The sequence below is a fragment of the Palaemon carinicauda genome, chromosome 38 (genome assembly GCF_036898095.1).
Source record: "Palaemon carinicauda isolate YSFRI2023 chromosome 38, ASM3689809v2, whole genome shotgun sequence".
Taxonomy (NCBI): Eukaryota; Metazoa; Arthropoda; class Malacostraca; order Decapoda; family Palaemonidae; genus Palaemon; species Palaemon carinicauda.
Genome location: NC_090762.1, coordinates 56,507,642 through 56,520,156, shown reverse-complemented (window position 1 = coordinate 56,520,156; position 12,515 = coordinate 56,507,642). Strand labels below are relative to the sequence as shown.

The window sequence follows — 12,515 nt, the reverse complement described above, 5'->3', positions numbered from 1 at the left end:
GGGTCCATTCGGTTGGAATTACTTGACCTTTCCGACTGAGACAATCTGCTAGGACGTTCAAGTCGCCCTGGATGAACCTCGTAACTAGGGAGATGCCTCGATCTTTTGACCAGATGAGCAGGTCCCTTGCGATCTCGTACAGAGTCAGTGAGTGGGTACCTCCCTGTTTGGAAATGTACGCCAAGGCCGTGGTGTTGTCCGAGTTGACCTCCACCACCTTGCCTCAAAGGAGATTCTCGAAGCTTATCAAGGCCAGGTGAACTGCCAAAAGCTCCTTGCTGTTGATATGCATGCTCCTCTGACTCGAGTTCCACAGACCTGAGCATTCCCGACCGTCCAGCGTCGCGCCCCAGCCCAAGTCCGATGCGTCTGAGAAGAGAACGTGGTTGGGTTTCAGAACTGCTAGGGGAAGACCCTCTCGTAGACTGATATTGTCTTTCCACCAAGTCAGACAAGTCTTTATCTTTTCGGAAATCGGGATCGAGACCGCCTCTAGCGTCTTGTCCTTTTTCCAGTGAAAAGCTAGATGGAATTGTAGAGGTCGGAGGTGTAGCCTTCCTAGCGAGACAAATTGCTCCAGGGATGATAGCGTTCCTACCAGACTCATCCAATTCCTGACTGAGCAACGTTCTTTCTTCAACATCTTCTGGATGACGAGCAGGGCTTGATCTATTCTGGGGGCCGACGGAAAAGCCCGAAAAACTGGACTGTGAATCTCCATCCCTAAATACAGAATAGTTTGGGATGGGATCAGTTGGGACTTTTCCAAGTTGACTAGGAGTCCCAATTCCTTGGTCAGATCTAGAGTCCAATTGAGATCCTTCAGACAGCGATGACTGGAAGAGGCTCTGAGAAGCCAGTCGTCCAAATAAAGGGAGGCTCGGATGTCCGATAAGTGGAGGAATTTTGCCACATTCCTCATAAGCCTCGTAAACACGAGAGGAGCCGTGCTTAGGCCAAAGCACAGGGCCCGAAACTGGTACACCACATCGTCGAAGACGAATCTCAGAAAAAGTTGGGAATCTGAGTGAATGGGGATGTGGAAGTAAGCGTCCCTTAGGTCGAGAAAGACCATCCAGTCTCCCTTTCTGACCGCTGCTAAGACTGACTTTGTGGTCTCCATGGTGAACTTCGTCTTTGTGACAAAGACATTCAGAGCACTGACGTCTAGCACCGGTCTCCAACCTCCTGTCTTCTTCGATACTAGGAAGAGACGGTTGTAAAACCCCGGTGATTGAAGGTCCGAAACTTTGACCACCGCTCCCTTCTCTAGTAAAAGAGACACTTCCAGTTTCAGGGCTAGTCTCTTTGCTTCCTCTCGGTACCTGGGAGAGAGATCGATGGGGGACGTCGCTAGAGGAGGTCTGCGTACAAAAGGGATTTTGTACCCCTCTCTGAGCAACCTCACAGATTGTTGATCTGCGCCTCTCTTCTCCCAGGCTTGCCAGAAGTTCTTGAGTCTGGCACCTACTGCTGTCTGAAGTTGCGGGCAGTCAGACTCTGCCCCGCGAGGACTTGGATCCTTTCCTCTTTCCCTTCTTCCCTTCGGCACGAGCACCTCCCCTGCTGGGGGCTCTGCCACGAAAGGGCGGAATAAACCTGGACGCTGGAGTGTCTATCCTAGGTCTAGCAGACAAGGCAGGCAAAGGGGGAGCTTTGCGAGCCGAGGACGCAACTAAATCGTGGGTGTCCTTCTGCACTAAAGACAAGGCAATTTCCTTAACTAAGACTTCAGGAAACAAGCACTTAGACAAGGGCGCAAAGAGTAGCTCAGATCTTTGGCATGGCGTCACTCCTGCTGAAAGAAAAGAGCACAGAGACTCTCGTTTCTTTAGGACTCCGGACGTGAATGAAGCGGCAAGCTCGTTGGATCCATCGCGGACGGCCTTGTCCATGCAGGACATAATGAGTAAGGAAACATCCCTATCGGCAGATGAGATTTTCCTACTCAGGGCTCCCAAACACCAGTCCAGGAAGTTAAAAACTTCAAACGCCCTAAAGATGCCTTTAAGAAGGTGGTCCAGGTCCGAGGATGACCAACTAGTCTTCGCGCGTCTCATGGCAAGGCGGCGGGGAGAGTCTACAAGACTTGAGAAGTCGCCCTGGGCAGAGGCAGGAACTCCCAAGCCGAGAACTTCTCCCGTGGCATACCAGACGCTCGATCTAGACGAGAGTTTAGATGGGGGGAAGGCAAAGGCCGTCTTCCCTAAACTCCTCTTGGTTTCTAACCAATCGCCTAACAGCCGTAAAGCTCTCTTGGATGAGCGAGAGAGAACGAGTTTCGTAAAGGCTGGCATGGCAGCAGGAACGCCTAAAACGAACTCAGACGGCGGCGAACGAGGAGCCACAGAGATAAAGTGTTCAGGGAACAACTCTTTAAAAACAAGCATGACTTTTCTAAAGTCCATAGATGGTGGAACTGCTTTAGGCTCATCTAATTCTGAAGGCTGATCCTCAGGCTGTGGTTCAGCAACGTCCTCATCTGACAGTTCCTCATCTGATAACTGATGAGAAAACGGCAAAGGGGTAGGCAACGTTTGACTCGCAGCGTCCGGCCGCACTGGTGCATACGTGACGGAGCAGGACGCGGCGTCCTGAAACTGCTGAACAGTCTGGGAACTGTCAACAACAACAGGTGCGCGAGGACGCACAGCGTCCACCCGAGACTGTTTAGACCGTCTGGGTTGTGCAGTCAACACCATACTGGGTTGCGGAGGTTGACGCACCGCGTCAAAACAAGTCAACTTTGATGGTTGGTGACCGTCCTGAACGTCACCAGTCGCATCAGTGAGTTGCCTAACGTCAACGTGCGGCTGGAAATCCACACGGGATCGCATCGGGGGAGGTACAACCCCAACTGGTTGACGCGAGAAAGCTACATCAACGTCAACAGGACGCACAACAGAACGCTTGGATGGCTGACGGCCAGTAGGTTCAACGGAAACCTTCTCTGCGTTGAAGTCCTCCATAAGGGACGCAAGCTTAGACTGCATGTCTTGCAGTAACACCCATTTAGGGTCTACGGAAGCGGGTGCGGTAACAGACGGGGTTAGCGACTGAGACGGCACAACTTTGCCTCTCTTAGGCGGCGAGCAGTCATCAGATGACGGCAACGGGTCCGAACTGTCCCAGTGGCTACATCCGGGACGTTGGACTTGTCCTGAAGGGACCGACTTGCGTTTTAAAGGTCTAGAGACCTGGGTCCAAGGTTTCTTACGTGAAACGCCTTCGGACGACGAGGTAAAAATGGGCTCTCTCGTCTTATGGTAGGGGCGATCTTGACGAGATACGCCTGATACCAAAGAGGGAACGTCTGTTCGCTGATCAAGGCCTCTCGAACCCATAAGTCGTACGACATTGCTTCTCCCCTGGGCTTGGGAGCTTGCAAGAGGTCCCGGACTAGGTGGACGACAGGCACGAACAGACGAACCCTCGGTCGCAACACTGTTCACAACACTTTGCGTAACATTAGGCACTTTCCCACTTTCCGCCGTGGCACTTTGGCACTTGAGTTCCTTCACGTCTGCCATGAGTTGATTACGGTCACTTGCTAAAGCCTCAACTCTCTCCCCCAAGGCATGAATAGCACGCATCATGTCTTGCATAGACGGTTCCTGAGTGCTAGGAGGGGGGTTAGGAACAACCACTACAGGGGAAGGATTAGGTTCAGGGGCATGTGGAGAGGAAAAATCTACGGACCTAGAAGAACTTCTCCTTACCCTATCTCTCTCTAGTCTGCGTGTATATTTATCAAATTCGATCCAATCGAATTCTGAAAGGCCCACGCATTCCTCACACCGATCTCCCAATTGACAGGTTTTACCCCGACAATTGGAACAAACAGTGTGAGGGTCGAGAGAAGCCTTTGGAAGACGCCTATTACAGTCCCTAGCTTTACACTTTCGAAACCTAGGAACTTTAGAAGGGTCAGCCATTTTGAATTAGTCAAAGGAAAATTCCAAAAAACGATCTAAGTCATCAACAAATAATCCGTTTCAAAAAAGAGTTCAAGGGTTTATTTTGAAGAAAAACACCTGTACTGCGAAAGCTCAAACCAAATTAAAGTACTTCACCAAAGATGATGGGAAAACTCCAGGTTCTACAGCGAGTAAAAGTACGTCTTGTCGCCAACGTCGACAGAGAAGAATTGAAGGTTTTGTTTACATCCGAGAGTGGTATCTGGCCGACAGTTGGCGCTGGTGGGCACACCCGCAACCTGCATAGCGATCGCTCGCGAGTTTTTTTAAGTATGTTGTCTGTCGAGCCGCAGAGTTGCAGCTATTATATATTCACCGGCTAAGTTAAATATTTAAAAATCAAATATTATCAAAACCGTCATGTTGTGATGACCTTTAATAATCCTCATGATGTGGTAGATGTCAACACTGTTAAGGGCAGGTTGTGAGGGGCCATGCTGCCTATTGTCATCGCTCAGGTTTACAACTGGTTTTGGCAACAAACACTGGTGTTACAAAAGATTGCAATGACTACTTATATTCACTACCCATCTGTCTAAAAAAGGAATTCCCTGAAAGAGCACTGAAGCAAACTGTAAACCTCCTGCCAAAAGAGATAACATTTTTAGCAGCTTTGTAGAAAAACCTATTGATGTCATCACTATTTGGTTCCTGAAATGTAAAATCAGAGAAAATAGGATAGGGAAGTGTGAATAATTGAAAACCTTGCTGTACTAGATCTTCATGGGATGTTTCTGTTGAATTACAGTACAGTACTATAAACGACCATCATATGAAGGTACAGGGAACAAGAAGGAGAGGGAGACCAAAGCTGGCCAGCAACATTGATCCCACATAAAAGTGGGAAAAGATGCAGACAAAGAAGAAGAAATGAACATCATATGATATTGGAGACAATTTGTTAGAGAATACCTTTGATATTACGATGCTGGAACAAAAGGGTTGTAAACGAGATTCATCTATTTTCAAAGGAGTCACGAGCATTTTTTTATATAAACATATATGCACCTGTAGTACACTATGTATTTTTGAGATTGGTAAGCCCAAAAAGTCTTCTTCCTTCCTTGTCATTGGGTCATTTGAATGGCCAGACAGTACTACATTGGATCCTTCTCTCTGGTTACAGCTCATTTTCCATTAGTCTACACATACACCGAATAGTCTGGTATATTCTTTACAGATTCTCCTGTCCTCATACACCTGACAACACTGAGATTACCAAACAATTCTTCTTCACTCATGGGTTCAACTACCACAATGTAATTGTTCAGTGGCTACTTTCCTTTTGGTAAGGGTGGAAGAGAGACTTTAGAGATGGTAAGCAGCTCTTCTGGGAGAATGACACTCCAAAATCAAACCATTGTTCTCTAGTCTTGGGTAGTGACATAGCCTCTGTACCATAGCCTTCCACTATCTTGGATTAGAGTTCTCTTGCTTGAGAATACACTAGGGCACACTAATCTATCTTATTTCACAGTTGTTTTTTTTTAAGCTTTTATAATCTATATATCAAAGATCTAATTTAATATTGCCACTGTTCTTAGTATATTTTATTTTAATTGTTTATTACTTCTCTTGTTTTTTCATTTCCTTGTTTCCTTTCCTTACTGAGCTATTTTTCCCTGTTGGAGCCCTTGGGCATATAGCATCCTGCTTTTCCAATTAGGGTTATAGCTTAGCTTATAATAATAATAATAATAATAATAATAATAATAATAATAATGATAATAATAATAAAAATAATAATAATAACTGGATAGCTAGGACCATTATTCCCAATTCAAAGAGAATCACCTGTACTAGAAGATGAATTATGCTGTATCTATTTCATTATTATAGGTATTTTTACTGTGAATTTCCCAAGACTTCCCCAGCAATCGTAATCCCAAGCCTTACTACTCATGTTTTCATCTTGGGTGCAGTATCTCCAAGCTCATGAAGAATAACTAAAGGACAGATAGGAAAGACAATTGTGGAAGGAAGCTGGTAGAGAATAGGACCTGATGGTCGCAAATCAGGACTTGAATCTCCAAAGGATGTATTGCCTACTGCTTCATAGTCATATCATGTCATATGGAAATGACTTTCCATCACTGAAGATTGCCCAGTAGGCACTACCCAGGAGCATGTTTAGTGGGAACTACTCATATCTTACAGAAAAACTTTAAAGGCTACATGATATGTAGAGAGCCTATAACATAGTCTCTCAAGTTTAAGATGACCATGAGGCTGATGACAGCATGCCTGTACTTCAGGAGGGCATCTCTGAAATAATGATTTTGTACTACTGTACAAAAAAAAAAAAAAAAAAAAAATCTAAATACATTCCCAGTCTTAAGACTACATTTACTATCATGGCATTTCAATAAATTACAGATGTGTCTCTCTTTGATATTACAAGAGACTAAGAGATGTACAACAGAAGATTAAGAGAAAATAATGCAGTAAACTTTATTTTAAAATTTTGTCTTATCTGATAATGATACAAATACATTACTGAATTCTAATTTCTTCTGAAGTAGAGATAGAATTCCATGATTAAGAATAAAAAAGTCAGTCTTTAGCATAGGAAAACTTACAATCTCCATTACTAGACTCTACTTGTTAATTGATAAAATTTTTCTGTTCATAAACATCTTTTTGGCTTCTGTGGTTAACAGAGACCTACTTTGGCAAATCCCTCTATGTTAATCTGATTAGCCGCCATGAGGATCTCTGACATTCATGACATGTATACTTCAGAGAAAGTATCTTTTCACTGTCTCCTGGGGTTTTTTCCCCTATATATAATGACATCCTTATCTATAAATGTACTAAAGGTCCTACCTTAACCTTTGAGGTTTTGTAAAAGTTCAACATCAACTGTTATCATATGTCTCAAACTTTCAATAAATACTATCTCCAGGAGCCTTTGCTTAAATCAAACACAAGTCAGTCCTCTTTCCTATTTCTTTACTTAATATTGTGTTCTGAATTAGAATCAACTTCTGTTTTAGATACAAAGTACAAAATGAAGTCGCATCCATTTACCTATATTTTTCGGACTTTGAATAAGCGGTTTGGCAGATGTTTGGTAGTGAATTGCCTCCCAATCTATAGAGTACTGGAAAGGGTGCTGGTTTTAAGGCACCAGAAATTATGCAACATTGTTGATTAAGATTGGCGTCAACTTTATGGGAATGACATGACCTTTCTCAGACTAGGGAGTAGTATTCAGCAGTAGAGTAGATGAGTGCCAAAGCTGTTTGTCTTAGGGTTTAGGATTTGAATTGGCAAGTTTGCTAAGGCAATTATTTCTAGTAGCTACCTTTCCCTTTACTTTCCTTACATGCTCTCTTAAAGATAGTGTTCTGACTAATATATGTCTAAATAGACAGGGAAGCTATTTCCTGTTTCCTATCATTCTATGAGAAGTTCAACTCCCCTTTTGCCAGGTAGTTTTAAAGATGGAAAGCACATACAGTACCTGTGTCCGGGTTGGCATTTAGGAAATTTAGCTTGAATTATTTATTAAGATCTTTCTAAGCATCTGATAATTTGCTCTTCATGGTAGTAAATGAATCTAACAAGATGACTAAGCACATATCACCTGCATATGTAAATCTGCGGATATCTCTCAACTATTGTAGAGAGTGCGGTTCTCCTGCTGTATGGGACCGGAAAAGCAGCCATCAAAGTAAAAAGTAAAGTTGGTATAGATGTTGAAAAGTATGAGGCCAACACAGACCCCTGAGAAGTGGTTAGTAGAGTAGTGCCAAGTATCATCAAATACTCAAAATACAATCTTACTAAAGCAAAATTAAATTCAGTGTGATCTAAATAATTATAAAATTAGTCTAACCTTATCAAATTTTAGTGTTTTACTCCAATGACTGCATTTACTAATACACTCCATAATTCTATAAAACAAAGAATTGCTTAATTTTGTGGCCAAAGCAATTCTTAATCTATAGATTGTCCACCTTAATCTTATTCTTAAAGTGACTAATCATATTACAGGTACAGTAATACTTTTAGTCAACAAAAATTCCACAAAACTCTCATGGAAAATGCTATCAGCAGCAACCCTGTGTTATTAATAAATTAGGAAGCCAAAACATCAATCAAACACAACTCATTTTTTATCCAAAGACTAATACGGTCAATGCATCAAATAGCCCTTAAATTTTTCAGCGAAAACAATTTTTAACAATTTTATCATACTTCTTCATACAATGACATCATTGCATATGTAAATGACCCATACTTTACAATAAGAATATTTTTCTATATCTCTGCAAGTTACTCATAGAAGTGAACTGTATGTGGAGATGACCTTCAACAGAAAAATGCATTTATCCTCAACTCACCTACTATGATGAAATTAAAATAACCAAAGGTGTAATGTACATATTACAATTTCATAATTCAAAATAAAACTATGTTTACCTTATATGTGATGGCAAAGTGGATAAAAAATATACCAAAAATGATACAGTACATTTACGTCTGCATTATAATTCAACATCCCTTACAAATCACGACTGTATATGGTAACTTAAGATGATGAAAACAATGACTCAAGTGATGCCTACTTTTCATCAATATTTTAAACATCCCAGTTCATTAACTTGAATTTCTACTGCATAAAATGATAAACTTATCAACATATAAAAATGAAAAAAATTCAAGAGAACTTTTCACTAACCGTCAGATCGCCAGCCACTGGAACTACAGTATTGGAGCTGACTGGGGCAACTGGCACAAATCCACTAAGGCCCTCGGGATGCTTGAGTATAAATGGGAAGGAAAAACCTCCACTCATTGATGGAGATACTAATATAGGACGGTCAGCCTTGAGACCAGTTATGAAGGACTGGAGGTAATCAGCTTTGTCAGCACTTTGTGTCAATCTATCCTTCGTCTCCCCAAAGCCTTGATGTACCATAACCAAAATCAATTAATTAATTTTATAAGAAGAATACTCAGGTGTTCAAATTATCTTTCAACACAAAAGCTGCACTTATTAACAGCCGTTAAAGTGAAAAATACAATAGTTCATGCAACCCTACAGCTGTGCAAAAGAAAATATAATAAACTTTGTGAAAAAATAACAACAAATTTCAGGAAACTATTTTACAAAATAAGCAGTTAAAAGCTCAAACAAAACAATAAACAGTCAGTACTAAAATTGCTATTGAATATATTTCTGAATACTGTATCACTTTTATTAATACAAAATATGTCCATTAAATTTAGTATTGAGTTTTACAGTACAGCATATAAAAAACTACAAAACTAGAGTATTTACATAGGCATTCAAAATGGAATTTCAAGCAAAAACATAATAAAAGCAAGCAACACAGGACAACATAAATTTAAAATAAATTAACACATGTAATTTTGTAAACCATCACTACATTCTGAGAAGTAAAAATTAAGTTCACATTGGTATATTGCTTTGCTCTTATCAAAATCAAGAAATTCTAATTTCAAAGAGAGTCCTCTTCCCTACCATGTATGAAATGAAACATATTTTCAAATTGATATTTGCTGATAAAAAAAAAAATGCTATATGCATTCATTATCTTTCTCGCCTGTAATTAAACTATCTACAACAAATGAGATACAGTTCTTAACGAGATTTTTTAATTTGCCTATTTGAGTTCTCTTGCTTGAGGGTACAATCGGGCACACTACTCTATCTAATTTCTCTTCCTCTTGTTTTGTTAAAGTCTTTATAGTTTATATAGGCAATATTTATTTTAAAGTTGTTACTGTTCTTAAAAATATTCTATTTTCCTTTTTTCCTTTCCTCACTGGGCTATTTTCCCTGTTGGGGCCCCTGGGCTTATAGCATCCTGCTTTCCCAACTAGGGTTGTAGCTTAGCAAGTAATAATAATAATATTTGCTAAACTGGAAGATATGCAATCCATATATAATAAGTTAAATGTCTCTATGATGAAATATCACAATTTTTTCCAAAATATACTAACAGGAGACCTTTAATAGGAGTATGACACTGGCGATGTTGAAACACCCGTTAGACTTTTAACAAGGTGAACATATTTGGTCTCCAGGTGGTGGGTAAACCAGGCCCACCCAACAGCTAGAGCAACCCTCACTTTGACCTTTGACCTAGGTGCTTCAGGAGCAGTTGGGGCGGGCTGTGGGACTTGTGTCAGATTTGTATGGTAGGAACAAATACAAATTACTGTACTTCAAAAATTTTCTATTTGTTCCTTCACATTATACAAACCCTTGACCTTTAAAAGGAAACATATCCTTAGAAGGGAGGATGCCCCAATGACCAAAACTGGCTTAGTTAACTGACCTGGGAAATGCCAATGACTTCTGGTCTGAAAGATGAACTAAAGTCATGACCCTTGTCAACACCCTAACTTCCCATGCATAGGGATACAAATGGAGTTATAAACCATTACCTAAATGGGTAAATCAATGAAGAATCATAATAAATATGTTGTTCAATGTATAGGCATAATATGATTAATAAATAGGTATACAACAGGTACAGCATCCACCTCGTTCGGAGGATGGGAGAAATACTTCAAATACAATACCAAATTGTAAAGAAAAGTTTGTGATGCACAGCTCACCTGCATCTATCATCTTTTTCAGCACCACAATGGCACGACTGCTGCACCCCAAGAGAGGGGAAGAAGAAAAGAAATATTGCCAGATATTTTTACCTTTCATTTTAGACTCAAGTCGCAACTACTATTCAGATCAGACATGATGCTACTTGTCCTATGAGGGAGCTGAGCTTACTACTCCCACTTTGAGAGGATACCATCAATCTCAGGGAAAAGTTATCCAGGGGAGTGTTGGTATATTCCCGAAGGTAGTAGGCAATAAAGGTTGTCTAGGGTTTCCAGTCTGAAGCAGCACGAAATGAGTCTGGAGAGGAACTGTGAACAATGGAACGTTCTCTTTGTGAAATTTTCTCGGTTTGAGCTGCATCCAAACCTGAAGCCTCATGGGATGAAACTTCCCTCCTCCATTTGGAAGAACGAGAGGTCTTCTCTATTGTCCCCTTGAATTCCATGATCCATGGGGTCTAAAGGTCAGGTATCTTCTCCGAAGAAACCAGGTCTCAATGGGACAAAGACTAATTAGAATGAGAAGAGCATTATCAGGAGGACCGACCAAAACTGATCTTCACCAATGGAGATTGGAATGTGGAAACTACATTTTCCTCTCAATATTCCCATGAATGCTGGGAGCGAGAATGAGGAGACCTCCTGCCAAAACACGCTCATTATCGCCAGATCAAAATCAAAAGAAAGCGTTTGAGAGGAGCGCTTCTTACGGGACTAATGTCGCAATTACTGCTCCGAACCAGACCTGGAAGGTAGTCTTCCTGTATTGTGAGTAATGCGATCGAGCTGCCCGCAGCTTTCTCTTTCATGGCAAATGAGAACTAAAAGCACGAGGCTTCTTACCACTACATAGAGAAAAGAGAGAAGTGCGGGTGATTTCCTTGATCGTGGTGAACCACAGACAGTAAAAAGAAAACCTTAAATCTACTAAACAAAAAAACCTGTGTGCATTAGCTCTCCGATTAGTGCCATCTTTTGACAACGCCCCCAACTAAAATTTACTTGAAAGAACTACGGACGTATGGCAGCCATTGTTTTAATTTAAGCCCTTGACAGTCAAGTACTGCACTACTGTAGGTACAGTATTGCTTTTATCCAAAATATGCATTTTTTTTAATCCTGTATCTATTTCCTCATTATTCAGCAGTACAGCAGTGACAAAAGTAATTCATATTAAGTACACTTTTTTGTGGTTTCTTGATACCTTATGTAAACAAACGCCTGAACTGATCAGCGCCATCTGTTGTCAACGTGCCCTACAAACGAGGAAAAATGCTCACAGAAACTCTAGCGACTTTCCAATCTTCCCTGAACTATCTTTGATGATGAACCAGACGACCCGGATCATAGTGTTTGTGGGGATCCACACCGAGTGGATCACTCATATTTATCGCACACATGGTGATCAAGCGTTTACTGATTGTACACATGGTGATTGAGCGTGTACTGATCGTATATATGGTGATCGTGTGAGTGGTAATTGTTTTTCAAAAGAAAACGAACAAAAGGGGCAAGGGCGGCCTGATTTTTCCTGCTTCTTCTTTCACTAGACAGGCAATTCCAAACAATCGGAAAAAGTAGAAGCATCAGACACTTCCTTCTTCCTTGCTGCTTTCTTCGCAAGGAAGTCTGTCTCCAAAGAGTCTCAGGAGTGTCCCGAGCCAGGAGAGGGACCACAGTCCTGACAAATAAAGCTCTGGATTGGTCGTGTAGGATTCCAATCCTTGGAACCTTGTTCGTAAGCACTGGAACCTTGCACCAAATTTCCTTCTCAATGGTCAGAGCTCAATGCAGTATTACTCAAATCCCAAAACCATGCAGGGGACTTCGAACAATCAGTTCTCCTCTGCTTTGGTGACCTCGTTTTCCTCGAGGCAGCAGGCGTCGATCATGTGCATGGCGACAGATTCAAAGCAGCAAAAGGAGCCTCAGGCGAAG

General features: G+C 41.4%; 1 protein-coding gene across 2 annotated transcripts in view; it reads right to left on the bottom strand.

Annotated features, from left to right (window-relative positions):
• Positions 1 to 12,515, bottom strand: part of LOC137630646 (putative protein-lysine deacylase ABHD14B) — a 54,416-nt gene that overhangs the window by 19,226 nt on the left and 22,675 nt on the right. The window contains exon 5 of one of the 2 annotated variants that reach the window (XM_068362260.1): positions 8,665 to 8,891. The exons of the other annotated variant lie outside the window; for it this stretch is intronic. Within the exon in view, the coding sequence (XP_068218361.1) occupies positions 8,665 to 8,891 (227 nt within the window). The remainder of the gene's footprint in view (positions 1 to 8,664; positions 8,892 to 12,515) is intronic. 2 annotated transcript variants of the gene reach the window in all.